At 43.7% G+C, this 26,840-nt stretch overlaps 2 protein-coding genes across 7 annotated transcripts in view; one reads left to right on the top strand and one right to left on the bottom strand.

The window, feature by feature from the left end:
* Positions 1-800: 800 nt before the first annotated feature.
* On the bottom strand, positions 801-17,876 carry rcbtb2 (regulator of chromosome condensation (RCC1) and BTB (POZ) domain containing protein 2). Of its 5 annotated transcripts, none has more exons than XM_030337261.1 (12): positions 17,747-17,876; positions 12,196-12,322; positions 10,713-10,863; positions 10,214-10,380; positions 9,206-9,364; positions 8,600-8,707; positions 8,202-8,344; positions 6,809-6,999; positions 6,333-6,459; positions 3,666-3,805; positions 2,920-3,050; positions 801-2,489 (listed from the first exon to the last, which is right to left on the bottom strand). In XM_030337261.1, exons 2-12 carry the CDS (start codon positions 12,319-12,321, stop codon positions 2,349-2,351), a joined length of 1,584 nt encoding a protein of 527 aa, XP_030193121.1. In that variant the 5' UTR covers position 12,322; positions 17,747-17,876; the 3' UTR covers positions 801-2,348. The 5 variants fall into 5 exon arrangements, 4 of the variants coding, with proteins under 4 accessions (XP_030193121.1, XP_030193118.1, XP_030193119.1 ...); XM_030337258.1 differs by having other exon boundaries at positions 12,196-12,330; positions 17,747-17,875; XM_030337259.1 differs by lacking the exon at positions 17,747-17,876 and adding an exon at positions 15,020-15,324 and having other exon boundaries at positions 12,196-12,330.
* fndc3a (fibronectin type III domain containing 3A) overlaps positions 17,834-26,840 on the top strand; it is a 71,857-nt gene continuing 62,850 nt past the window's right edge. The window contains exons 1-2 of one of the 2 annotated variants that reach the window (XM_030337255.1): positions 17,834-18,244; positions 23,125-23,268. In XM_030337255.1, the coding sequence (XP_030193115.1) occupies positions 23,158-23,268 (111 nt within the window). In that variant the 5' untranslated portion in view covers positions 17,834-18,244; positions 23,125-23,157. Of the gene's footprint in view, positions 18,245-19,448; positions 19,541-23,124; positions 23,269-26,840 lie in introns of those variants that run through there. The other variant, XM_030337254.1, reaches the window with a different exon arrangement.

Genomic DNA, 26,840 nt, shown 5'->3' on the forward strand with positions numbered 1-26,840 from the left:
TACATCTCTCTAACTTTGTAAAAAAAATCACTGTTTTCTTATAATTAAACTAAGGTTTCCTGTTAATATAGATCCATCATCGTTTCTCAGAGAACCAAACCATACCTTTCAGCGAGAGCTGTTTTTATGTTTATTGGGTTGAGGAAACACAATGTAATTGCGTTAAACTGCTGGATAATGACCTTCAGAGTAACCAAGTGTGGTATTTCCGTGTTGTTTAGTTTGAGAGCACAGGATAATTCCCATGGGAAGGGAACAGGAGATCTCTGGCTTGTCTCAGACCCCAACAGCACAACAAACTTGTCTACGGCTGCCTGAGAGGGTCATTTATGGCCAGGGAAAATTGATAGTGACCATTAGGGGAAAGTTCATAACATCATCAAGCCTTACAGTAAAAATTCAACAGTGTTATTTTACTTACAAAGCCTTGCATTTTCTTTACCTTAACTTTGAATAAATAATGTTCCAACAGACCTAAACAATGGTTAACACACATTCAAAACTTTCCCACTAATTACCTGAACAGGAAATGATTTACCTGAACAGGTACTTTATCGGTTTTAACGGTTTAGACAGACAAGGCCGCCAGTAATAAATCCTGTTGATCTGGTTGAGGTGTTGAGGTTTTGGGGATGGGTTTGATCAAACAGTGGTGCAGGTTAGCCCGGCCCTACGCCTTATTATGGACATGAGGCGTGTGTGTGTGATACATATTGGCAAGAAGCAGACAATGGAATGTCCTGTCATTGAAGAACTCATCATTAAATATACTGATAAAGAAAACTCAACAAGCTAGGACATACAGGGAATGATTTCAGCTTTATCAAAAAGAGACAAAACAAACAACAAAAACACAACATTGGCTGCTTAAAATATATCATTATCTTACATTCTACTTTGTACTATGACTAAAGGGAGGAATTGGGTTTGAAAACACTGATTTCTTTGACACATGGGACAACAAACTGGAAATTCTGTTGGCAGGAACACGGGAGGGGAAGACATTTGCATAATCATAATAATTTGAATAGCAGAAGTTCTAATAAGGAAGTTTTGAGGTGCAGAAGGGTTCACCAAAACAGAATGTTAGCGGAAATTATTCCCCTAACATTAACTGTATGCTAAAATCTTAACGCCTAAAAAAAACAATACACAAATTTGTAAAACCAAATTGCAAATATATTAAATTACAAAAGAAAAAAGTTTGGAATATGGTGAAACACCTCGAATGATAAACAGTAAGAGAAGGTTCTATAGAAAAACTAAAGTTGGTCGTTAGAGAGTGATATCTAGCAATAGGCAAACTGGACGTCTTTAAGAGAGCTCTCCATATCCCGGTGAACCTCTGCAGAATAACCCGCTTACCGTGTAGAAAACAATTAATGAAACTTAATTTGAACTGGAAAGATAGCGAACCTCTAATTTGTGGAAAATTACAATTTCAGTTGGATTATGCTGAAAATATTGTAATCGCCTATATGTTCCCATTAACAAATGGACAATGCTAATTTGGTAATTAGCCTACTAAGGTAGCATTATCGAGTTAGCATCATCGAGTTAGCACTATCGTGTTGGCGTCACCACGTTAGCAATCACTGCGTTCGAACTACCCCATTGGCGTCACAGAGTTAGACAGTGTCACTGCGTTAGCATCACAGAGTAAGCACTACTGAGATAGCATCACTGCATTAGCATCAACGAGTTAGTAGCGATCCATGCTTAGTCAGTGGATAAGTACCTGACCACCCATGGTAACATACAAAAAGGTACATTCAGTGACACTTCTACCATTATTATTTCAGAAACTTTACTTATTATGATTCATCACATAGATTATAAAATATATCCTGTTTACAATTGGTCTGTTCCAGCAACGACAGCAAACAGCCCTGTATTGCCATAAATGTAAACTACTCTCACATGATTAAACTCCTTTTACACATTCAAATCAGACCCTAAGCTCATCAGCCAGTGAGGAAGTCAATTCACTCAGCGTAAGAGGAGCCTATTCGGAGGTGCCTCCCCTGTTTGCTTTCTGCACTCCGTGTGCGAGGAGCGGAACCCAACACCTCCGCCCTAGCCTAACGAGCCGTGTTTGGGTTAGCTTCGGGACACTTGATCTTCAAACCCACCGAAAGAAGCACCCCCCCCCCCCCCCCCCCCCCCCCGACTCCCCCTTTCCGTGTTTCCTGCCTTCACCTCCCCAGCTGCATGTCTTTGAAGCAGCGATTGACTCAATGTTGACTTAGGTCAAAGGTCAACTCTTGAGCTCCGCCCGGGGGGTCCGTGCCGCCGTGGTGCTGCTCAGAAGAGTCTCGGTCCAAACGGCGGTCTCTGCACAGAGCCGGTCAGTTTTTAAAGGCCCCGTAGCGGCTTGCTTTGCTGATGAAGTTCTTGAGGAGTTCGTGGTCCATGTCGGTGAAGGCCTGCGTCTGCGTCACCGCCGTCAGGTGGTTCACGCAGAACTTGAAGCAGAACTCCTCCAAGTCCTACAAAACCAAGAGCGCCAACCGGTAAGTGCCAAGAGCGCCACGGTTATCATGGTCACAAGATGATGTTCTCCCACTGTGCTCCCTGCGACCACGCCCGAGATGGGCGGGAACCATTCTCCCTACACAGCCCCATCGTCCGTGGGTCAGCTGCAGAAAGACCGTCTCATCTCACCGCCTTTACGGACTTCAAAAAACCTTTCTGAAGGTTTTCGGAACGGAATCTGATTGTCGTCTTTGAACTTGAATCCTCCATTTTCATCGCTAGCTGTCCGGCTCTGTTCTGTGTCAGATTTTGCCCCTCATCGTGCGCTGCCTGGATAGTTAAAGTGCTACTAGCGAGGGGCAAGAGTAGGGGAGGGTCGCCGCGGCGGTGACATCATGGCTACGCTGACCTCTGACCCCCGTGTGTAAGAGGCAGTGAGCTTACCCGGGCCTCGTACTTGACGGCGGCCGACAGCAGCTTGACGGCGTTGTCCTCGGCGATGCCCCTCTTGATGGTTTCCTGACACAGCCGCTTCAGACGCGCCTCGCGGTAGTACGTGGCGAGGTCCAGCAATCCTGACGGACACATCATTAGAGACGCTGGCTCACTCCCAGCATTCAAAGCCCAATTATCTATATCAATATATGTTGGTGAACATATTTGGTAGACAGATAATTTTTTGTAATTGAATGTAAAGTGTCCGTTGGTCATGAAATAACCTGTTGGACCTGAATAAAGAAACCTGAATCTACAGACGTCTTCGGAGAGAGACTGCACACCGGTTCACACTTAAGAGTTTGTGCTGCCATCTCCAGGACACGACGTGTAACAACCACAGTACCCTTTGTATAATGACAGACAGGAATCATCGGTCTGGAAATAACTGACCCTCTAGGTAAGACGTTTATCAGTACACCCGGATCATGGGACCTTGATCAAAGCTGTTCCGTCGAGGCTTGCATCACAGAGTAAAAATTCACCCAGTTATCAGTTCTTTGCTTTTAAAATAAGAACTCCTGAAATAAATATATGTAATATGGGTGATTATTATATATAAGACAGTCTTATTTAGGGTAAACTTTTTATGGTAAAAATTATAAAAAGGATGCAGAACAGTCTCAAAAGTATAATACCTGTTTAAAAGGTAATGTTTAGGGTGTAGTGTCTGTGTGTGGCGTGTGTGCGCTTACCGATGGCGTCTTCGGGTGGCAGGTTGATGGCGTCTGTGTACAGGTATTCCAGGAAGGCGCGGTAAACCAGGTAGGAGAACTGGTGAATCTCAATGGCCGCCTCATCAGAGTCGTTCAGCAGAGCACGGAAATGCTCGCACCTGGCAGAGGGGCGAGACGGCAGAGTTTGGGCCTACGACGGCAGGGCTGTCCCTGATGGATACAGCGATGGAGACTTTGTGTATCTGACAGGACTTGTTCTTGGGGGACTGAGCGACACCACCTCTGAGATAACTAACAATACATTAGACTCTTGCTTGTACTTAGTCCTCCATTAAAGACATGAATGTGATTTTGAAGTAGTGGAGAATAGTGGATAGGAGTAGAGCTGCAGAGTACAGTGAAACATTTATAGAATCCTATTTTGATTGAGCTACACAAAAATACCATTATCCCATTTAAACTGTCATCGATGTAGATAATTATAATAGACTATTTCGTGGAACAAGATGCAATGTGTTTTTGTTTTGCAGGGGAAGAGAGGATTTATCTACTTAAATTTCATTGTACGCTTCTTCTCCATTGTCTCAAGCAGGCCCATAAATAAGTACAGAGCCCAGAGGTCAACACCAGGAAGCCCACTGAGATGTAAGACAATAGAGGACACATGGGCCACGTCTGTGAACCTTCAGAACACAATCGGACCCGCCACAGGAAACCCAGTCTAAAACAAGCAACATTCAAAAGGTATGCACACATCACATGGTGGGCGACTTTTTATTATTATTTTTTTTTACTTTAAGCGCAGTATTCTCTCTACTGTGTGTGTAACTGTTTGTTTATCGATTCTTTTTTCTTTGACTCTGTATATCCTGTACGTATTGACTGTTGTGCTTATCTTGTTAAACTTGTGTAAATGTTTATATGTTTACAGGCCTCTGGTGAAATAGTAGATCTGGTTTCAATGGAGATTTTCTGTTTGAATAAGGATACATATTCAATAGAAATGTGATAAAATTAAATTAAAAATAATCAGACGAAAACTGTTGAGGTATAAATATTTGTGCTACATTTTGCGTTTCAGGTTTCAACCACAGTGGATTAATGGAAGACCTATTCCATAAAACACGTTTACTTTAAAAAAAACAACAACTTGTTTTATAAAGACGAACGATAAACGTGACACATGGACTAACCTGGCCTGACCTCACACCTGTGGTAATGTCAGTGTGCAAATGTGTGAAAATTGGGGATATGTGTATGGGGGAAGGGTGATGATGTTTGAACATTTCTGCGAGTAAGCCTGTGAGTACGTATGTTTAGGTGTCGGTGCGTGGTTAGAGTGTGTGTGTGTTTGTGTGTTTATGTAATCATGTAATGTGGGTCTGAATGTGTGTGTATGTATCTTAGTTTGTGTGTGCGAGCGTGTAAGCGCGTGTGTGTGCGAGCGTGTAAGCGCGTATGTGTGCGAGCGTGTAAGCGCGCTCGCGTGTGCGTGTGTAAGCGTGTTTGCGTGTGTGTAAGCGTGTTTGCGTGTGTGTGTGCGAGCGTGTAAGCGCGCGCGCGCGTGCGTGTGTAAGCGTGTTTGCGTGTGTGTAAGCGTGTTTGCGTGTGTGTGTGTGTAAGCGTGTTTGCGTGAGCGTGTGCAGCCAGCCTGGCTCCTTCCTCCTGCCGGCGAGGGGTGTCCGGATACAAGGGGTCTGAGCGTGTTCATAAAATGATGTCGAGGAGGAAGCTATATCTGGGTCTGTGCTGTGCAGAGACAGGAAACAGACGGTCGACTCACAGACAGATGTCCCTCAACAATACACACCAGTGCCAGAAACCCGTGCCATGTTCCAGTTGGTCCACTTCTGCCCTATATACTAGTGCACTATCACAGCTTTCAACAAGGTACTTTAAGATTATTATTTTTTTTACCTTTTTAAGACTATTATAAAAGTTATTCAGGACTTATTTCAGGTCTATACGGATAAATAAGTACAACGGATATAAAGGGAAAAACAGTCCTAAAATGACTTCCAAAGTATATATATTTTTTCGCATTAGAACAGAAAAAGGTCTTTGCAAAGCCACAAGTTATTTGCAGTGACAGCATTATTAGTCAAAGAATAGTTTGAACGTCATGGATATCAGCTAATGTGACTTTGAATGCGACTACAGATTCTGTCCTGGCTGACGACAACTTTCACCCAACATAAGCACGAACAAGACCTCTAAATTGTGTAATAATGCATGACGTCTTGTCCTTTCCACACTTGAAGGCTACAGCGATGTCAGAATCAGGGAACAGTGTTTTAAACTGCATACCCATGTCTTCATTGCTTTTTTTTAATGACCGATGTTTACATTCCATGTGTATACCACATGGCGTCTAACACGGACAACTTGTTTATTTCACCGGTAAACATCACACTCATAGATTTCGGCCGCGTTTCTGAATCCCACTATATGCGTTCCCTTAACAGTAGACTATATAGTGTCAACTCTATAGTGATTAGGAAAGAAGGGAACAAATGAGCCGAATCAAAACACATTCCCAGACTGGAGGTGAAACTCCCCAGCAGCCTTGTTAACAGAGGCTTCCCCATACGGCCAATAAACCCCGTTTAGGCTTCAATCCCCAGACAAAGACCTCGCGCTGGTGCATTGGGTTCTGGGACCACTCGAGGGTCCCGGCTCCGGTACCTTATTTTGAGCAGAGCCTTGTGAACGTGGATGGACTTCCCGTCCACCATGAACTTGAGGTCTGAGATCTCGGGACTGTCAAACTCTCTCTTCAAGGACTGGGCCACCGTCAGGTAGTCGTCGCCGTCTGTAGGACGGTAACCACAACAAAGAGATCAACAACAACGAGACCCGAAAACCAACAAGGGTAACCGTTCTTATGCGTTTTATGAATCACAATATGCAGACCAAAGATACTATAATGGAGGATTCCATAAAATACAGAGACAGAGCGGCAAGAAAGACAGACAGAAAGGAAGGAAGACGACTGGAAAGACAGACTTCAGACAGCAGATGCATGTGCAGAATGTGGCCTGTTCAATCAAGGACACGATGGTCGCTGTATGAGGTCACAGGTCACCCACCAAAGGTCGTAATTTCTACGAGATAACATTAGGGTTAGGGTTGGGCAGGGCGGGGGCGCGGCCCGCTCTTACCTACTGTGAGCAGGTGCCAGGTGACGGCGGGCGTGGCGAAGCAGGCGAACACGTCGTCGGTGGAGCTGAAGTGGGTGAGGTGGGGGCTGGCCACGGCCTGGCTGCGGCACTGCCCCCACATCATCACCTGGCCGCTCTGCGTCCGTGCCGCCGACGTGTGGCTGGTGTGGCACGCCGCCACCTCCACCATCCTGCAGGGAGGGCACACAGACCGGCGCCCGCTGAGTGACGCGCGCACGCAGGGCGCAAGGCCCGGAGAGTCTGACCACCGAGAAAAGCTTTAGGACCGACGGCTTATAACCCCCAGAAGAAATCTCCCAAACAAGCTGTTGTTTTGAAAATGTTTTACGAGCCACTAGGGCTGGGTATTACCAGGTACCTCACAATTCAATTCAATTTGATTCTGTAGGTCTTCATTCGATATCGATTCGATTTGATATTGACCCAATTGCTTCAATATCGATTCAATAATACGTGCAGATGACAAAAATACCTAAATATTATTTAGAATTAACCATTTCATAATGAATTAACCATTTCATTGTGCTTTAACTAGCAAAAAGGGAATACACCATTGTATAGTATTGTTCCTGAGCTAAACTCGCAGCATAAAAGTAATAATCATAATGTAAATGATTATTACTTTACTTTATATTAAAAATGTAAAAAGGGCATGTACATTTAGGAATACTCGCTTCTAGATTACAATGACTGAGTATGTTTCATTTTTTATGGAAATAATCAATTTCAAAAAAATTCTGAATCGAAATTGAATCGATAACAAATAAATTGCAGTGCATTGATGAATCAATATTTTTACCCAGCCCTACGATCCACACTGGTTCAATCCACCCACCATTTGTTGATGACAGGTGTTCATTTGAGTCATTTGCATGTGTACTTCCATGTGGACAACGATAGCTTAGCTCCACAGACTCTTTTCTTTAGCTCTGAAAAACTTTTGCAACAGCAGAGAGAGAGCGCAAAGAGGGTTGAGGGTTGTACTGACGGGACAAACCAGTTCCCCATTGGAGGCAAATGTATTGGCTGTCGTCCTTACTCAGGAACAGCTTTTTTTCCCCCCGGGATAAAACTGATCCTGATTGTTATAAGTTCTGATAAATCATGGATTTCAATCCATGTGTTGGAAAAACACAATGCATACCTAATACACAGGACCGCCTCCATTTTCTTTACACAAGGTATTGGAAGCTGTTGTGCATTCTCCTCTTGGGGGACGGAGAAGGTACACCCGGCATTTCACAGCCCTCTGTGAACCAATGAGGAAGGGTCCCTCGGGTCCCCCCGCCAGTTTGACCCCTCGTGACCCCTAATTAGACCCCGTGTGTGTGGGGGGGGGGGGGGGGGGGGGGGGGAGGGTGGTACTACCAACCTCTCTTTCTCCGTGTTGATGAGAGTGGGCAGAGCCTGGTTGCTCTTGTTGCCCGTGCCCAGCTGGCCGTAGGAGTTGGCCCCCCACGAGTACACCATCCCCTCATCCGTCAGCGCCAGCGTGTGGGCGTAGCCGCACGCCACCTGTACACCGCGTCATCACACAAAATTAAAATCAGGAAACGCCTGAGCCCTGACCAAAGGCTAGGACCACCCTGGGATTGGTTATTGATAAAGCACTGTATGGAGTTATGCAACAATCTGGATCAAAACCTAGTTTTCATGCGTTGCCTCACGTCACAGGGCACACATCGGCCCCGCCGCACGGGGTAGGAAAGAGGGGGGAGGCCGTAGCACTTATTCTGTCATCTGTGGATGCTAGGAGACTTCCGGAGCTACCTGGATGATGCTGGCCCCCTGGAGGGCAGCGATGCGACAGGGAGTCTGCTGGTTTCCGTTGTTTCCCAGCCCTAGCTGGCCGTTGCAGTTGTATCCCCAGCCGTAGATCTGCAGTCCCCAGGGGTCAAAGGTTTAAGGTTAAAGGTTGAATAACTGCCTCGTAACAGAAAGAAGGATATTTTGTTCATCCCCGTGGGGGGATTTTGGACTTAACAGTAATGTAGTTAAAAATAAATGATTATAGATCAAAACGGGAACAAAGTTCACTACATTGTTTTACTACTTAGAACGTGATGGTGATGGCGTTTGTCTTCTACAGTTAATCGACCCTTAAAAGGGAGACCATTAACACTAAACTCAACCAGTGTTTTGATGCCACCCAACAGCAGTGCAATCGCTAGTTCTCATTGGTCCAAAAAAAGCCAGTGACTTCACTTGGCCAATCAGAAAACACGAGTCGAGGATGACTTTTGCCTATTGTGCTGCTGTCCAGCCCCACACTAGTGCGTCATTTCAACAACAACAACCCGCGCTACTCATTTATGAAGAGACCCAGTGTTCTTATGTCCTCCAAACTTCCCAATCCAAACAGGAGGTAAACGTCACCTCGCCGTTGTCCAGCACCGCCATGGAGCACAGCTGTCCGCAGCCGATGTTCACCACCACCTTGTTCTGCAGACAGCTGCTCACCCGCCGCGGCGTCGGCTGGTTGGCCGTGGACCCCGAGCCCACCTGGCCCGAGTTGTTGTAGCCCCACGCGAACACCTGGTTTAAACAGGAGAGGGGGACACAAACACCTGGTTTAAACAGGAGAGGGGGACACAAACACCTGGTTTAAACAGGAGAGGGGGACACAAACACCTGGTTTAAACAGGAGAGGGGGACACAAACACCTGGTTTAAACAGGAGAGGGGGACACAAACACCTGGTTTAAACAGGAGAGGGGGACACAAACACCTGGTTTAAACAGGAGAGGGGGACGCAAACACCTGGTTTAAACAGGAGAGGGGGACGCAAACACCTGGTTTAAACAGGAGAGAGGGACACAAACACCTGGTTTAAACAGGAGAGCGGGACACAAACACCTGGTTTAAACAGGGGAGAGGGACACAAACACCTGGTTTAAACAGGGGAGAGGGACACAAACACCTGGTTTAAACAGGAGAGAGGGACTCAAACACCTGGTTTAAACAGGGGAGAGGGAAACAAACACCTGGTTTAAACAGGGGAGAGGGACGCAAACACCTGGGTGTCACATGATACACAAGTTCGGAGCAGAAAGGTTTCCATCTCCGGCATCCCCAGCTGCATGAACAAGTATTCTTGAGGCCAGTAAGCCCTACCTGCTCCCTAACACATACCAACACACTACTACATGCTACTATACATTGACCAGTCCGCTCTTCATAAATATTCATTGTAGGTAGCATTGGTATTCTGATAGAACAAGCAAGAACCGGTCCTCAGCATCTTTGAGTTATGTTTCCTTTTTTTTTTAATCTTAATCCACAATAGGTTTGATCCATCATTATATCTCATTGATTTGTTGTGACGTCGAGCCTTTTGGGACTCTTTTGAACGGAGCAATGGTTAAGGGGCGAAAGAGTGACATGCCTCTCCATCGGTGGTGAGGGCGATGGTGTGGTGGGAGCCGCAGGCCACCTCCATCACCTTCTTGTTGAGGAGGTTGGTGGAGACCAGGGCCGGTATCAGCCCGTGGTTGGTGGTCCCGTTGCCCAGCTGGCTGTAGCCATTGTGGCCCCAGGCAAACACCTCCCCATCTGTATGGGGGGAGAGGAGCTTGATACACCAGGTTGGCATGGTGGTTGTGGTTAACGTAGTGTAATGTTACACTATATATTACACTTAGATTAGGATAGTGTGGTGTGTCTTTCTAACATTGAAGTACGGATCAAACTCTGGTCGGAACAGGGGATTCCTAAAAGTGTACAATCAAAAATGTATACATCCAAAAAACATTGATATATATATATTTTTTAAAGGCAATAAATAACATACAATCAGCGGACAGGTCCGAAAAAACACTACGCTAGACCCCTGCTCTCTAAACCTCAAGTCAGGAGGACCCTAGCCGGGTCGACCGGCCGCATACCCGAGGTGGCGAGCACCACATGGGGTCCTGTGCCGTAGCTGAGCGACACAATCTTCTTCCCACAGAGGATATCGATCCTGCGGGGCTCGATGGTGCTCTGCACGTCCCCCAGCCCCAAGCAGCCGCTGCAGTTGGTTCCCAGAGCGAACACCTGTGGGTAACATGACAACCAAGCCAGGACCCATGTTAACATCACTGGGGGAGTTATGGCCAGTTCAGGGAGTAGCTGTAGGGGGGACGGAGGTGAGGAGGTGGGGGAGAGGACGCCATTGACGTGGGTGGGTCACATGGGAATAACATGCTACTCCCTAGAGGCCTCCGCCCAAAACACCTTTTTTTCTTTTTTGGATTGAAAGCCTAGAGTTGAAACAGGTGGTTCACTTATGATTTAAAACCCAACAGTAGCTTGACCCGAGGGACAGTAGGACGATGGAGACTGGAACTGATGCGCTTCTTATTTAGACAGACTATGCCGTGATTTGAAATACAGTGAGCAAATTGATATCCTTCCCTTTACAAACCCCAGAGCTACAAAACAATCAGACAGGGAAGTAAGTAATTTGCAGACATATTTCCCAGTGTTTATCAGTACGCTGGTAAGGACATTATGTAGGCTCTACAAAACAGGTGCACGCACACAAACAAACACGCATCACCGACACACAATTAAAGATGAATTATTAATTATTTTAAATCCGGAGTACGTCTATTAATTTAACTCCGTTATGATTTTTTTAATTCATAATGTAGTGCAGTCAATATATACATTTGGTCTTCCCAGAGGCGCCGCATCCCATTAGGCATACCAGGCAACTGGTATGCCTGGGGCCCCGCAATAGTTTGGGGCCCCCTAGAGCCCAAAAAAAAAAAAAACAATCCTCTGCCTAGGGCCCCCACACTACCTAGAATCGCCCCTGGGTCTTCCATAGAACATCTGAGAGTTAAGTATCAGTTATATTAAATGTTGTTATTCTTAAGGACTTGTTATAAGCCTGTTTACACAACACTACGGCGAGGTTAACGTTGGCCAGACGAAAACAGCCACACACTCCAGGTTGCTATCGGATGAGAACAGGGCCTGCCCAGGTATTAGCCTACATGGCTAAATATATCCCTTATATCTTCTTAGCCGTGCGCCTGGGGGAGTGACAGACACTGCACCACTAAACAGGAGCACTGTGTTATGTCTTATGCATTCAAATGACTCTGTAGTCCTTTGGCAGAGGCCTTGATCCAAAGTGACTTACAGGGAATTTTAAGGAGCAGGTAGGGGTTAGGGAATCTCCCTCAGGGATTCCTTAGCAAGGATCACTTCAAACGTTGGGGTTCAAACCCATAACCTGTAGTCACCCTTACCACTATAATAACCTGCCCTAATCATGAATTATGATGAATTATTAAACTTCTACTTTCCTTCCCCCCCACCCCCCAACCACCATGTGATGTCATCTTGTAGAGGAAAAGTGATGTCAGTGGTGGTTACCTCGTCGTTAACGGTGACGTAGAGAGCTTCATTTGCGGCACTCCCGTAGACACATGCCTGCCGGATTAGCCGGAGCTCCTCTGGAGGAAGGAGGGCAAACACGGGCCACTTCCCCACGTCCAGCATGCTACACGGCTAACACACACACACACACACACACACACACACACACACACACACACACACACACACACACACACACACACACACACACACACACACACACACACACACACACACACACACACACGTCAAAGGTTGAGCAAAAACAACATTATGACAGCATGCATTCACGAGCATAGCACTGACTCATTTCTAGTGACTCCTTCCCTGCATCTGTGCAGTGAAATGTAGCGGGATTTAATACATCTGCAGGCATGGTGCTATATTAATGTAGACTGGGTAGCCTCGCCCATTCTACCGGCGAGTTCGCCCTTCTTTGAGTTCGCCCTGCAGAAGGAGCTGGCTTTTCCCCTTGGCGCGCTATTGGCTGGTTTAACACAAGGACTACAGGGACGCGACGGCAAGCAGCTAATTGCGTACAGAGTCATTTGAACTAGGCCCATTGATCACACCTCTCATACTGAAGAAAATGACAGCAGCTTCCCCAGACCCACGTGCAATCTACGATTGAGTTTGATCTGGCAATAGCCAGGCTAATATTATTGATTTATTCAGTGGCGGTTCTACGTCCAGTTACGCCCCGGGCAACGACGCTGAAGTTGGCATCCGATTCACAGCATCCGATTCGGCTTAAAACCACTTAGAATCTTCAAATCGGTCCTGATTGAAAACCACTACACCTAGACTCTTCAAATTTGGATTACATTATCACAGTGAGGCTATACATTATGTAAAACATAGTTTCAGATTCGTGAAACCTTTACCCTATTTGTGAAAATGCAATACAGGCTTATTTGAATGCTTTTTAGGGGTCCAGACCGCATTGCATTTTCACAAATAGGTTAAAGGTTTCACAAATCTGAAACTATGTTTTACATAATGTATAGCCTCACTGTGATAATTTAGTCCAGATTTGAAGAGTCTAGGTGTAGTGGTTTTTAATCAGGATCAGTTCTAATGCGGTCTGGACCCCTAAAAAGCATTAAAATGTGCCTTTATTGCATTTTCACAAATAGGGTAAAGATTTCACAAATCTGAAACTATGTTTTATATAATGTATAGCCTCACTGTGATAATTTAGTCTAGATTTGAAGAGTCTAGGTGTAGTGGTTTTCAATCAGGACCCGTTCTAATGCAGTCTGGACCCCTAAAAAGCATTAAAATGAGCCTGTATTGCATTTTCACAAATAGAAAAAAGGTTTCACAAATCTGTAACTATGTTTATTATAATGTATAGCCTCACTGTGATAATTTAGTCCAGATTTGAAGAGTCTAGGTGTAGTGGTTTTCAATCAGGACCGATTTAAAGTGGACCAGCTGCTGAATCGGATGCTGCGAATCGGATGCCAACTTCAGCGTCGTCCCCGGGCAAGACTTCCTCCAAGGGGTTTGTATCATGACCCTACAGACTTCAGTGGGGGTTTAATTCCGTCTGTGATTTGGCGCCACCCACAAATATTGCGCTATTTCATTGTTTGTCATCATTTTGACAAACAATGAAATAGCCCATCTGATCTGTATGAGCATGTATATGTAGGATTTGTGCAGTGTGCTGTATGTAAAATACTGCAAAATAGCTCGTAAAAATAGAACCAAGCAATAAACATTTTAGATTGTCATTCCCTACAGCTTAAAATAAGCGTGCCTTGAATTTCTGGTTGGATCGTTGTGTGCATTGGCCCCATAAAGGCCACTGATCTAGAACTCCTCCTCAATGATCCCCACCACTACCTCCCAAGGCAGGGGAGTGGAGTTGCTGCTTGTACGGACTGTCGAGAGGGAATCGAGAGGGACACTCATCATCCTGCCATGGAATGCGATCCATGGCACTGCAGTGAAACCCACTGGTCATGCATTTATTCTCGCTCTCTCATTCTTAAGACCATGACAGGTTCTTTGACCCGCTTATAAACAGTACAAGAAGGAAGCTCTATCCTTCATGCATTACTTTTTTTATTTGAAACCCCAACTATTTCAGATTAAACAGTCTCATTATTTATAAATTGCCATCTCTGCATGAAAGGTTTAGTCTAGATACATCAGCACGAACATTCAAGGCACTAATAGGGGGAGGACCAGGCAGCTATTAGCAGCTATTATCAACTAGCCAACATAACATCAATTAAGTAGGCTGAACTGTTCGTCATGCAGCAAATAAAAATAATGGGAAAAGGCAATGGCTTGCTGGCATCCAAGGCACAGTGAACATGATGTGTACCAGCCCTAAATTGTACGTGCATTACTCATTCATTATGCGAGTTATGGTAAAAATACAGAAAAAGTTGGGGGCTGAACTAGGACCCTAGACTTCATTCGTATCCAGATTCCCTTCCACCACACCCTAGTGGTCTGGTAGGAAAGAACCGCCCCAAATCCGGTTTGGATAATTCAGTACGACACGTTTAAAAAGAAACAATATTATATAATGTTATAACTATAATGAACATAATATGATGTCGATAGATAGCAGAGAGGAAATGAAACTTGGTTCTTACAAATCCAACCCCCAATCTAACTGCACGTACTTAAGGTATATTTATCATTCAACACTACATATTTGCCAAAAGCTGCCAAATAAACAAAATATCCTTTAGTAATGGCCCAGATAACTCAATCAATCAATTAACGAGCGCAAAACAGACTGCAACATGAAAAACTACCACTACCTTGTTGTGGTAAGTAACTAACTCGTTATCCTTACCTTGTTGTTGCTGATCTTCAATTATGTCGAGTGTGATTTAACATTGACCTTATCGTTCTTCATCTTGTCATGGTCCGGTTGAACAACGTTTGTGGTTAAACCATCTCAGCCGTGTTGAGTGTGAGCTTCATTTGTGTTGTCAAGCTAACTCGAGTGACTGATGCAGACTAGAGCTAGCCCCCCAGAGCTAGCTCAAGCTAATGCTGCGTTCAGGTAATCAGGGAAATTTCCCCGCTCTAGAAATTCCAATTCAGGACGTCATTTGTTGGGAATACAACATGTATCTCAGAGGGAGAGACCACCAGTTACCCGTATATTTTTGCCTGCTCTTCACTATTCACTACTATTCACTATTCACCACCGAGCAGAAAATATACATCAAAAATAAGTTATTAACCAGTCAGAGGTGGGTTATTAATAGTATGACTGGAAAGCAGCATAGCCATCGAGTCCTTGCATACGCATCGTCCGGGCGAAAATTGCGTCTGGGCTATGCTCGGCTGCGATGGTACCCAGATTATTTTAAAGACAGTGAAGTATTAATTTCCGTCCGTCCATCTGGACGGACGGACCGACAGACTCCATTCGGCGCCGTGGCCTGCGTCAAAAAGTTGAGAAATGTTCAACTTTTCAGGCAACAGCGGATCCGTCAGCCAATCAGATCGCGGAACCTTTTGCAAATACACTCCAAGTGTCTGCTGGATCGATTTTGCAATAACAAGCAGGAAGAGCAGGGAAAATCAGGCGGTCACATATTTTTCAAGAAATGTGGAATGATAGGATTGTTTTTAGACACCTGTTGTTGGTGTCATCTTTTGTATTTTTATCCACAAATTGGCTTTGTAGCGGGAAGTGATTTGATTGGCTGCAGTATGCGTCTACAAAAACTAGTCCCCTATATGTCAGACACGCCCCCGGTCATCCGTCGACGGACGTATGTAGTGTGAAGACAGACAGACAGACGGACGGACGGACGGACGGACGGATAGATATACATATTGGAAATTGTTAGTAATATAACAAATATACCAGGAATGAGTGTGACGGTTACATCTGTGCGCAGGTCCTAGTGTACAGAATGAGAACTATGCAGTAATTACTTGTGGCCACTTGGGGGAGCCAAAATAATATAGCCACTGTACGCTCACCTGACGGACGCCACTATTTGTTCATCGTACTCGTTGATTAGAATAAAACAACGTAGTTCAATGCCACACGCAAATTAAAGGGTCTCTTTTTTGTTTTACATATTTAACTAATTCAGTTATTCTGATTCTGTGGCCACTATTATGGAAGTAAATCTGTGCCATCGGATTTTGAAAATGAAATGCCATTGAATTCTAAGAACTGAATATTTAAAAAATTCAACTTATTTCCAACGTCCCCAAATTCAATATGCAAAATTCAGCTGCAAAATTCAATATTTGAAAATTCAGTGTTAACATCCGGGGACCCAAGGAAGAGCAATCGATCCTAGATGCTAGATCGCGGTCAAGCAAGGAGAGCGGGGGATAAGAGCGTCACTAGCTGGTTCTTTCTTTCTTGGTACAAACGTTATTTCTAAACAGCATTTTACACCATAGCCTATAATAAGAAATGCTCAAAGGTAAATCAACGTCATCAAACACTGACTGTAGTTTTTTTTGTGGGGAGAGAAGCAACAGTGGTGGACCTTGCTCAATGGCCTAACCATTAAATCGGTCTGCAAAATGCTAATCTATCAAATCAAATCAAATGTATTTAAGAACATTTAATAACAAGGTGAGTGTGTGTGTGTGTGTGTGTGTGTGTGTGTGTGTGTGTGTGTGTGTGTGTGTGTGTGTGTGTGTGTGTGTGTGTGTGTGTGTGTGGGGGGTCTTATGTCTTATTTATGTTTTGTTATAATGCACACTGCTTTTTGTTATTTTTACTGCAGTATGAAAAAAACGATGAACTAATGAACTGTATGTGAAGTGTGTGTGTGTGTGTGTGTGTGTGTGTGTGTGTGTGTGTGTGTGTGTGTGTGTGTGTGTGTGTGTGTGTGTGTGTGTGTGTGTGTGTGTGTGTGTGTGTGTGTGATTGCAGTGACTTGGGTGGATTTAAATTAGGCCTACATGCAGCGTAAGGGTTGTAGTGGGTCAAGGAGAGAATTCAATGGCTTTTTATTTTCAAAATCCGATGGCACAGATATAGCCTACTTCCATACATTTGAATCATGGTAAAATGGAGGTACAATAGATGGATGGCCATACACTGTATAAATTGTACATTCTGAAACATAATTCATGTCTACATGTTGAAAGTAAAGCGTACATATACTTTTTCTATTTTTTATTTGCCTAAATTATGTGTACATTTCTGTTTTATATATTTATTTATATATTTTCCCATGTATTTTATTTTCGATGTCTAATAAATCTATACATTCAGCAGAGAAACTAAAGAATAGGGATATAATGTGTATCTGTTCCTTGATCCCCTCGAAATGACTCATCTCCATGGATTTCTCTTTCAATAAATACGTCTGAAATAATAAAGTAAAATCAGGGAACATCCATAACTAAATACATCCTATGAACTATTCCCTGTTGGCTCCTTGGCCTCCCTACCGATGGCCCATAGATATGTCCCGTGGATGTATGTCCCTTGCATGGGATGTATGTCCCTACCATGGGATGCGTGCCACTATCATGTGCTGTCCATAGTCCATAATACATCCATGATGTATTACTATGCCCGATCACCTACTTGCGCACTGAAGACGGAAATCCTGTCACTCGTAGTCTTGGAAGTAATCATGATCTGTTGTGACGCGCATGCGCAGGTGCAAGTCTTGTAAGCGATGGCGACATTCCAGCCTTTTCTGCTCGGAGCTGGCTTGGATGGAAAGTTACTCGATAAAACTGGAACAACAGTCACCGTTGAGACACCATCCCCACTCGGTCACTAGAGGCATTACTTTCGCTGGCTTTAGTCGAGGTTGTTATATCTTTTTCAGGGGGGTCGGTCTATCTATCTGATGAGAGTGTGCGACGTCGTGAAGAGGAAGAAGAAGCTCATCTTAGCATTAGCGGGTTAGCTTTAGCATGTGACATTTAGCCTTCTGTGGTGTTTAGGTTAGGCTATCCCTCTCAGGTTGTGCTAAACAAGTCACTCCTTAAACCCCACTACCGATCACTCTTTCTGGGATAAAGTGTCCTCGGTTCCTACCCTTTGTGAGAGCCAGTGAGGAGCGCTGCAGACTGAGTAAGTACACAGCTCACTGCTATGTACACTCTACATAGCTCTACCAGCTGTCTATAATGTTTACCTTTATCAACCACTCTATTTCGTTTTTAATATGGATATATTTTCCGTATGTTTGTTGTGTTTTATATGTGTTTTATATCCATATATTCTTATATGTATATCTATTTTTAAATCTATTTATCTTATGTATTATTATTATTATTATTATTATTATATTATTATTATTATTATCTTTGTTGAATTCCTATTACATTCCAAACCGTAAGCGACATTTTTGTCTTAATTCCTCCCATTGAGCGCCCTATTCATTACAGGTTAAAGGTAGTCTTATCTGTCAATATATGTCAAGCATTCCGTTGTTGAAAGTGTTAAGAAGTGATTGAAAACTTCACACTTAATTGACAGAAAGTTCCTCTTACAAGACAAACGCACATTTGTCTAAAGAAGAAGGCCCAATGTGCAGTATTGGCCAGTGTATCGTCATTAAATAAAATCTGATAAGAATTGTATGTTCAAGAATAATTTATTCCATCAAATTATGGTGACTGGCGTGGACAGGCTATACAATAAACAATACGTAATCTAGCCTGCTGCAAACTTTCTTCCTGGTTATTTTAGTAGTACATATTCTACCTTGCTCTGCATGTTGGCTGGATTCAAACTCTGGGTGGCTTAAAAACACACCTGCAGAGTAAATATTTGAAACGCAAGATATCAGATGGCTGTCAAGACTGGTAGACGGTTGAGGACATTATAATTAGTTCATTGTCGGAGCTGGCCATTTTCTTGTGTCGTGCTTCTTTTGTGTAATTATTTTATACGACTACATGAAAGACTAATAACCATGAAGACAGTTTGAAGTGACAATCACTGTCAAAATAACAAAATTGTTTTCATGATCATTTTTAATAATGCATATATATAAACCTAAGTGTATTGTAATATCATCTTTGGACACTTGATGGATAAGCCCTTGTTGAAATAGATACGTTTTACTTAAAACACTAGAATAGTTGGTGACACTAAAGACAATATATATTTATTACCTGGGTAAAAAAAGAGAACAAAGTGTCACTTACCATCATCATTTCTAAATCTCTGTGGTAATTCCCCTTCACACCAAAACCGAAAAACATCTGTGTTTCATGTTGTCATTTGCACTTTTAGTCACATACAAATTCGCTGCGCAGTGAGAGGTGCTGTCTTTTAATACTCCACATAGAGCAAAACAATTCAAGTTATTTAGCTTCAATGAATAAGGATTTTTATGGAAGTTTGTTCCTTCAGCCACATGTGAGTATACCAAAAATATTATTTGTTCACTAATGACTTTGAATTTACCAAATGTTAATGATGGATATTTTGGTAACAGCTTTGATAATATCATGGGAATTTGAGTAGAAATTCCAAGGTGTTCAGTAACCCGATACGTTACTTAACACCCGTGAGACTCCTCTTTGTTGTAAAGAATTACAGTAAACTCAGCTGTATCTCAGAATGCATGTTTATCTCCGAAACAAATGTGTATATCATCCTGTAAAGAATTGGCCCGTATTACATGGTTTCTCACCAGACCCACTTGTTTTTCTTAACAAGAGCACCTGCGTTGTTAATTCTACAACGGTGTGTCCCAACTAAAACCTGTTTCTCTCGAGCAACTCTTTTCCATATCCTAAACCACTTGTGGCTACCCTTGGCCCGAGATGAATGGCGGTATTGTTTTGTGATTAAAGTGAGCTGTTTAGTGACTGGCTGTCTCCATGGGCCTTAAGGTAATGGCAAGAGAAGAGCTCTGCTCCACTGGCCTCCTCCAAATGCATCATAAAACACCATGCTAATCTCCCACTGTGCTCCCCCTCGCTAACTGCACTTCAGTCCAGTTCATTGACCACCGTGCTGTAAACTGACTTTGTCTAAGCTCAAAGAGGGGAGTGGCTAAAGCTAGCAGATAAGCCAGATCACAGCCTGACTCCGGAGCGCATGCGCTACCTCCTAATTACCTCAAAGACACGTGTGCCATTTCTCCCTCGCTCACTGCCCTCCCTCTATCGCCTTCTCTGTATGTCACTGCCTCTTTCTTGCTCTGTATTTCTCTTCCATCGCTCTCGCGCACTTGGTCTCTCCGGTGTCGATCAATCTGTCTCCGTTCTTTCTCTCTGTCTCTCTCTTCCTCTCTTACATCATTCTCTCTCTCTCTCTCTCTCTCTCTCTCTCTGTCCCTCCCTCTCGGTTTTCAAAGTAACCTCATCATAGATCTCTGAAGAGACTGTGGTCATGGGGGCTGATGTATTCACCCAGCCGTTTAATGTCCATCTTTGGGCCGTGGCGTTAGACCCACACACCGATACCGTCATGGGGCCCTACACAGGGAGCTGCTTCTGCTGCTGCTTCTGCTGCTGCTTGAGAAAGGGCCGGATGACATTTTCTTCACAATCATTCTGAGTTTAGTCCATTTCCACCCAGCCACGTTCCTCTCCTCCTGCAGGCCCTGTCGCTCCCAATAGTGTAAAACAATCAACACCATGCCTTCAGCACATCGCCTGTAGCCTCTTTATTTCCCTCTGCCTCTCTTTTTAAGTGAGATGAATGGCTGAACCAATCATCTGCGGAGCGGGGTCATTCGTCTTCTCCCACACCTCATTTCTTCAGGCGGTATAACATCAGCTCATCTCCGTCGGTTGATGCATTGCTTTGGGGAGGGCGATTGATTAGTCAGAAACATAGACTGAACTGTTGAACTCAGTATGAGTTCCTATGTCATACTGGAGCATTTAGTGCACTGGGTCCACCTGATCCCATAACGTAGACGGGTGCTGTAAATAATAAAACCAAACCACTACACAGCACGGCAAATGTTGTTGTGCATAGCTAGATGCTAACGATTTTCAAATTGTACACTTTAACAACACATAATAAAGGAGCTTGGCACATGTTTTTCTGGGTGGCCCATTAATTAGTGAATATAAAACATTTCAAACAGTACTACAGAGTATAGCACAGTGTAGCCTACTACTTCCTGCTTCACCAGAAACCGTCTCGGTTGCAGGTTTAAATGGCCCTACGACAGAAGTTGCATAACTCATAAAATGGTGCCCAGGGAAAAACATCTGTAGCAGGAGCACTAATGCCAAATGGATTGTACCCGGGAATTGATGCACTATGTAATATCCTTAATTTCCCATCATGCCATCCAAAATCACAAAGTGCCAGCATGTGCAAGAAAACAAAACGCATGGCAAACCGCATTGGACGAGATTATTTCCCCTTGACAATTCACATTCCATTCCAAAATGAAAAATACATTATTTTGCACTGGCTGTTATATTTGACTATAGCTTTGCACTCCACAGAGATGTGGTCATGGTTACAGATAGACTATATACTGTACTTGCCTCCATTAGCTTGACTAATGTCCTAGCCAATACCAATAGCTCCACATTGATCTATGATTATTCTGTCTAATTAAATTGAACGTTATATTCTCTCTGCGGCTTAGAGAGCTATATCAGGGTTCCCAGTGGCCTAAGAATCAGCAAAACGAATTACAGCCATTGCAAACAAATATCTGTTAGGTTAAAATACCTATTCTCCCCCAACAGTTTTTTTGAATGCATCATGAGTTCCACCGATCATCCATAATAGGGATGGGCAACGGTCGTCGAATAGTCGGAGTCATGTAGAAAATTGATTAATGAATGTGACTATCGTTATTTATTACACGGTTCTTCTCAATGCTGTTGAACGCTCCGTTTACTTGCATGGGCCTTCACAACTTCCGGTGGTGAATACTTTTTTGACTTTTTTTTCTGTCGTAGCACTCCGCAAGTAGTCCGGTAACTTATCAACCCCGGCGTCCTTGGTTGCTAAGCGACGTCAACCTCTTTGGCTGACTATTTTTCTGCTGATCAACACTACGAATGCTGGTAACAAATAAATTGTGAAAAGACACACCATGTGAAGTTATTTTTTTGACCATAGTTTCCATATGCTAAAGATGTGTCTATTTCACCGTATTTCACAGGCTTTAGCGCATGTAGGCCTATACCTAAGCCCACGTTGAAATAATTTTGATGTTGAAGGTTGATGGCGCAGTTGTTGAAATAAACAGATTGATTTCCTACAAATCATAAAAGCCTCCCCCTGTGTCATTGTGTGTGTGTGTGTGTATACGAGGCGCGTGCGTAGTCTGTTCTTGATTGACTGTATTTCGAATATTATTCGAATACTTCTCAGCGAATATCGAATAGAATTTTTGCCAAAAATGCACATCCCTAATGCATACGTTGTTGCAATTTGTCCAATAAATAAGTGGGAAGTCTGCATGCACCATGCAGATGTCCAGGATACAATTTCTATTTTTTTGTAAATTATTTGTGCAATTTATATGGATTGCAATGCAGTATCTGCATTTATTCAGGCAGAAGCTGCAAGCTGAAAATTACTTGAAATAAGTGAATGTACTTATTATTGCTAATATTGTATGTGTTTCACATACAACAGTAGTACTTAGGAGAGGCGTAGATGCTGTATGACTGTTAGGTACATAATACATGCACCTCTCTATTTAATACTTAATCCCCTTTGAACAAGTAGTTTCTACAATTTGTAAAAGGGAAGGGAATCAGAAGGGACCTCACAATAAGTTATAAAACGGAGCTTATACGATAACTATTAGGATTCTTTAAATGCAAATATTCGATAATACATTGCGATTTCATATTTTATGGGATTTAAAGTTTTTAGCTTGGTGTTCTCCAGGTCTGGAGTACTTTTATTTATATGAACGGATGGAACAGAACAAATTGGATGGAAGTCGACTATTGGCAGATAATACACCATTTATATTCCTAGTGCTAACCCGTGTACCTGTGTTCCAGGAGTTCCTGCTCGGTGGTGTGAATGAGGGAGGCATGGCAGACCATACCCCACCTCTGGAGTCCGGCCAGCTTCTCAGCCCTGATCACCCCCTGCTGGGGTCCCCACCACCGCCTGCCATGGTAAACGGAGAGGGCCCTCAACAGGTACGGCCTCCACTCAACGTCTCTGGCCTGCGCAACGGTAGCCGACGTCGTAGGCTTCTTGCGTGCCAAAAAGTGTAACGTCATGTTAGGGTGATGGACGTCCCGCTTCCTTTTTTCTGCTTCATTTTCTGGTTTGTTGATGATATAATCTTTAGCATCAACTCCACTTCATTGAGTTCACCAAATGTCACCGAACAAGGGAAGAGGGACCGATGCAGAAGCATACCTTCAGGAAATGGCACCGTAGGCGTTTATGCTGAGGTTTGATTCATCCTTGAGGCCGTGTCCACACCACAATGGATAAATGTGAAAACAATATATTTGTGCAAAGAGTTTTTCCGTTATGCCACTTTAACCGGCTAGGCTGGTCTGAATCACGATTATGTCATCATTTTCAGAGATGTAAGATTTGATTGTGTATACCGCGGCGTTGCACAATTTATGAACCCAGCCTTTTCCATTTCAATAACCGTTGGAAACTGTTTTCAGTGATGGAAAATGACGTTTGAAGTTTTTGCTGAATTCCAAACGCTGAGAAAATAAATAGCTCATACATTCATCCGGTGTACCCTGGACATGGCCAATAAAGACTCAGGATGTGTCGTGCTTATGAGCAGCATCCATAATAGTGGTGACTTAGAAAGTGTCCATTGGGACAAGATAATGGGAACCATTTTATTGAGTCAGCAGCTGTATTTGCTTCTACGGTGTATCACTTTGACTCAACGATGTTCGTACATGATTTCAAGGAAATTTTAATTTGCGTCGCATACACGCTGGTTCGGGAGTACTTACAGGTAATGTGGCTGTCCAAATGCTTCCAGTGTGACATATTGTCTGGGCAGTGCGGTGGCTTACTCGAGCCAGGATGAAATCAGCAGGGGAAATCTAAAACCATTAGCTGCTTGCTGGTTCCAAAACAAAACGAGCACAGATTTTCCATCCATGGTAGATTCAAATAATAATTGTTGAAAGTATAAAGTATCAATAGTGAAATATACAGTACAGTATAAAAAACATTCAACTGATGCATTCATTTGGTCTTAATGGTTTCAAAGCACAAATACCCACCAGAAGGTGGCGCTCCCGAGGCGACTGCCTGTATGGCCTATGCCTTTAGCCGGCCCTGAGAGCTCATAATCCCAGGTGTGTGGGCATGTTCCCTTTGCCCCTGAGTAGTACTCGGTTCATCAAGACAATAATGCATTTGTCCAGATCGCCCAGCACCGGGTACTGTGTTGTTGGATGCTGAGGAAGTCTGGATGCTCTCTATGATTAAGTGGATATGATCCGATCTCCCCTGGTGTCAGACAGAGAAGTCCTGACATGTCTGTCGCTGTGATGGTCATCAGTGAGTCGGGCCTAAGTGTGCGTGTGGACCTGTGGACCTGTTAAGATAAGACCTGCTAATATTAGCTCTGGCCCCATTAAACTGGCCTTTCCAGCCTGTTTTTTTCCGTGTTTTTTTTTTTTTTTTTTACAGTGGAAAAAACCCAGGTTGAGGAAGGCTTTGTTCCGCACAAAATCAGATTTGGCTTGTTTTGTTGGCTGGCCTGTGAGGCGGCCATTCCTGTGGAATTCGGTTACCTTGCTTCGTTCCCCTGTGGTTACCTGGTTACCCATTGTGAGGTTGTGTGTTTGGAAGAATGTGGCGATGTGATATCGACCACAATACTGCGTCTGTGGTTTGATATACTCCTGTACATTGGGGTTCCAACTGTACAGGTGCCGTATAGTTGTTATAGAACCGCATTACAAATACAACCCAGTTACACAACAAACGCAACAAAAGACCACTATGGTATCAAGTTCATAATATTTAAATGGTCTTTATCTATGCTTGATAAAATCGGGTGTTCTGGCATTTCATAGAGATAAGATATCGTTAAGTACTTGTTGCATAATAAAAATGTCTGCTCTCAAATGCGGGTAAAATAACAGAAGTGTATTTACATTTGGGGCATTTAGCAGACGCTTTTATCCAAAGCGACGTGTACACATATAACCCTTAAAAATTATGTCTCCACGTTTGCTTGAGGTGCGTATTTCAGGTCGGGCAGAACGGTTGTTCTCTCCTTGACCGTGGATTGCAGTGTTGTTTTGGTGCTGTCTGGGATTTGCATTGCTGTGGGTTTCATTAACCTTTCAGCTACTGCCTATTTGTGCATGGGAAAGCAGGGCTGTGAAGAAGCCTCTTCCTGACAGCAGTGTAATGAGAGATTTGTTGAGCTCTGAAAGGCAGATATGGCGTCAGAGAGGGGTTGGGTTACCGTGTTTGTGTGTCTTTGTGTGTGTTTCCCCGAAAGTGTTAAAATACATATTTTCAAAGAAGTCTACTGACGGTTGATCATATTCCCCGCAATGAATAAGCACCTTATTTTGTTATTGTTACTTGGGTTACTTGTCTTGAATATGAATTTACAACGACCTTTCGCTTTTTTTTTTTTTTTTTTTTACTGCCAAAAAGTTGACGCTGACAACATACAACAGTGATGTGGTATATGAAAGGAGCCACACACCGTGGGATGATACTGAGCTTAACTCTCACGCAGATAGCAGAATAAACCGCTGCTCCGATGGAGCCCGATGCATCCACCCACACCGTAGCGTTATGCTGAGATGCCCAACCCTCTCTGGGACGTCAACATCAAAATCAACAGCTGTCCAGAACAAGCCTCACATATCCGCACACTAAAGACTCTTTTAACTTGTTTGAGATTCGCTTTTCTTTCAAAAGATCACCTCTTTCGACGTCAAGCAGGGTCAGAATGATGGAAAATAATGATAGAAACGATAGAGAAATATAACCAACTATTAGCAAGCTAGACAGACGCAGCTGGACAGAAGCTATCAACTATAAGCGAACACACTTACTCCCTCTGTAGGACGGTACCATTAATGTTTAAACTGACGCTTCAGACTTACGTCGTCATTTCTTTAAAGAAATACGTGTTTTGAGTCAACCCGGCGATACAATTAACCTGTAAGCAAAGAATCCAGATGCTCCCATAAATAAATACAATTCTCCATCCCACGGTACCTAGACAATATCACATATGAAATTCCTAGACCTTTATCCAGGGCTTTGTCTTGGGCAGAGCTGTGTGTGTGTGTGTGTGTGTGTGTGTGTGTGTGTGTGTGTGAGAGAGACGGTGACGAGAATTTGCAGTAGTGGTTGACCCCTCTCCTTAGCCGACCCCTTGACCTTTTCAGTGAAGGAAGCGACAAGGACATCCGATTCTTTACTTCCCTTTCTTCCTCCCCCCCCCCCCCCGCTGGTTAGTGACGTTGTGTTGTGTATGATCTATTGGTCTGAGTCAGAGAGGGAGTTGTCATCGGCAGAGGGAGGGAGGGAGGGAGAAGTTATTACCTTGAGACTGTTCGGGATTGGAGATGACTTGCTATCATTTGCTTATTCCATTTCTGTTTAATTCTCCCCACCTCTGTTGTCTGGGTTTCCGTGAGCTCCTGAAAGTTTTCCATTAGCCCTCCCTGCCAATTGTGCATTGATTCCATAGTCAATGTCATGGATCTTTGTAGGATGATACATTTTTGGCCGTGCAAGTTTTTCA

Source organism: Gadus morhua, chromosome 16 (genome assembly GCF_902167405.1).
Source record: "Gadus morhua chromosome 16, gadMor3.0, whole genome shotgun sequence".
In the NCBI taxonomy this organism is placed as follows: Eukaryota; Metazoa; Chordata; class Actinopteri; order Gadiformes; family Gadidae; genus Gadus; species Gadus morhua.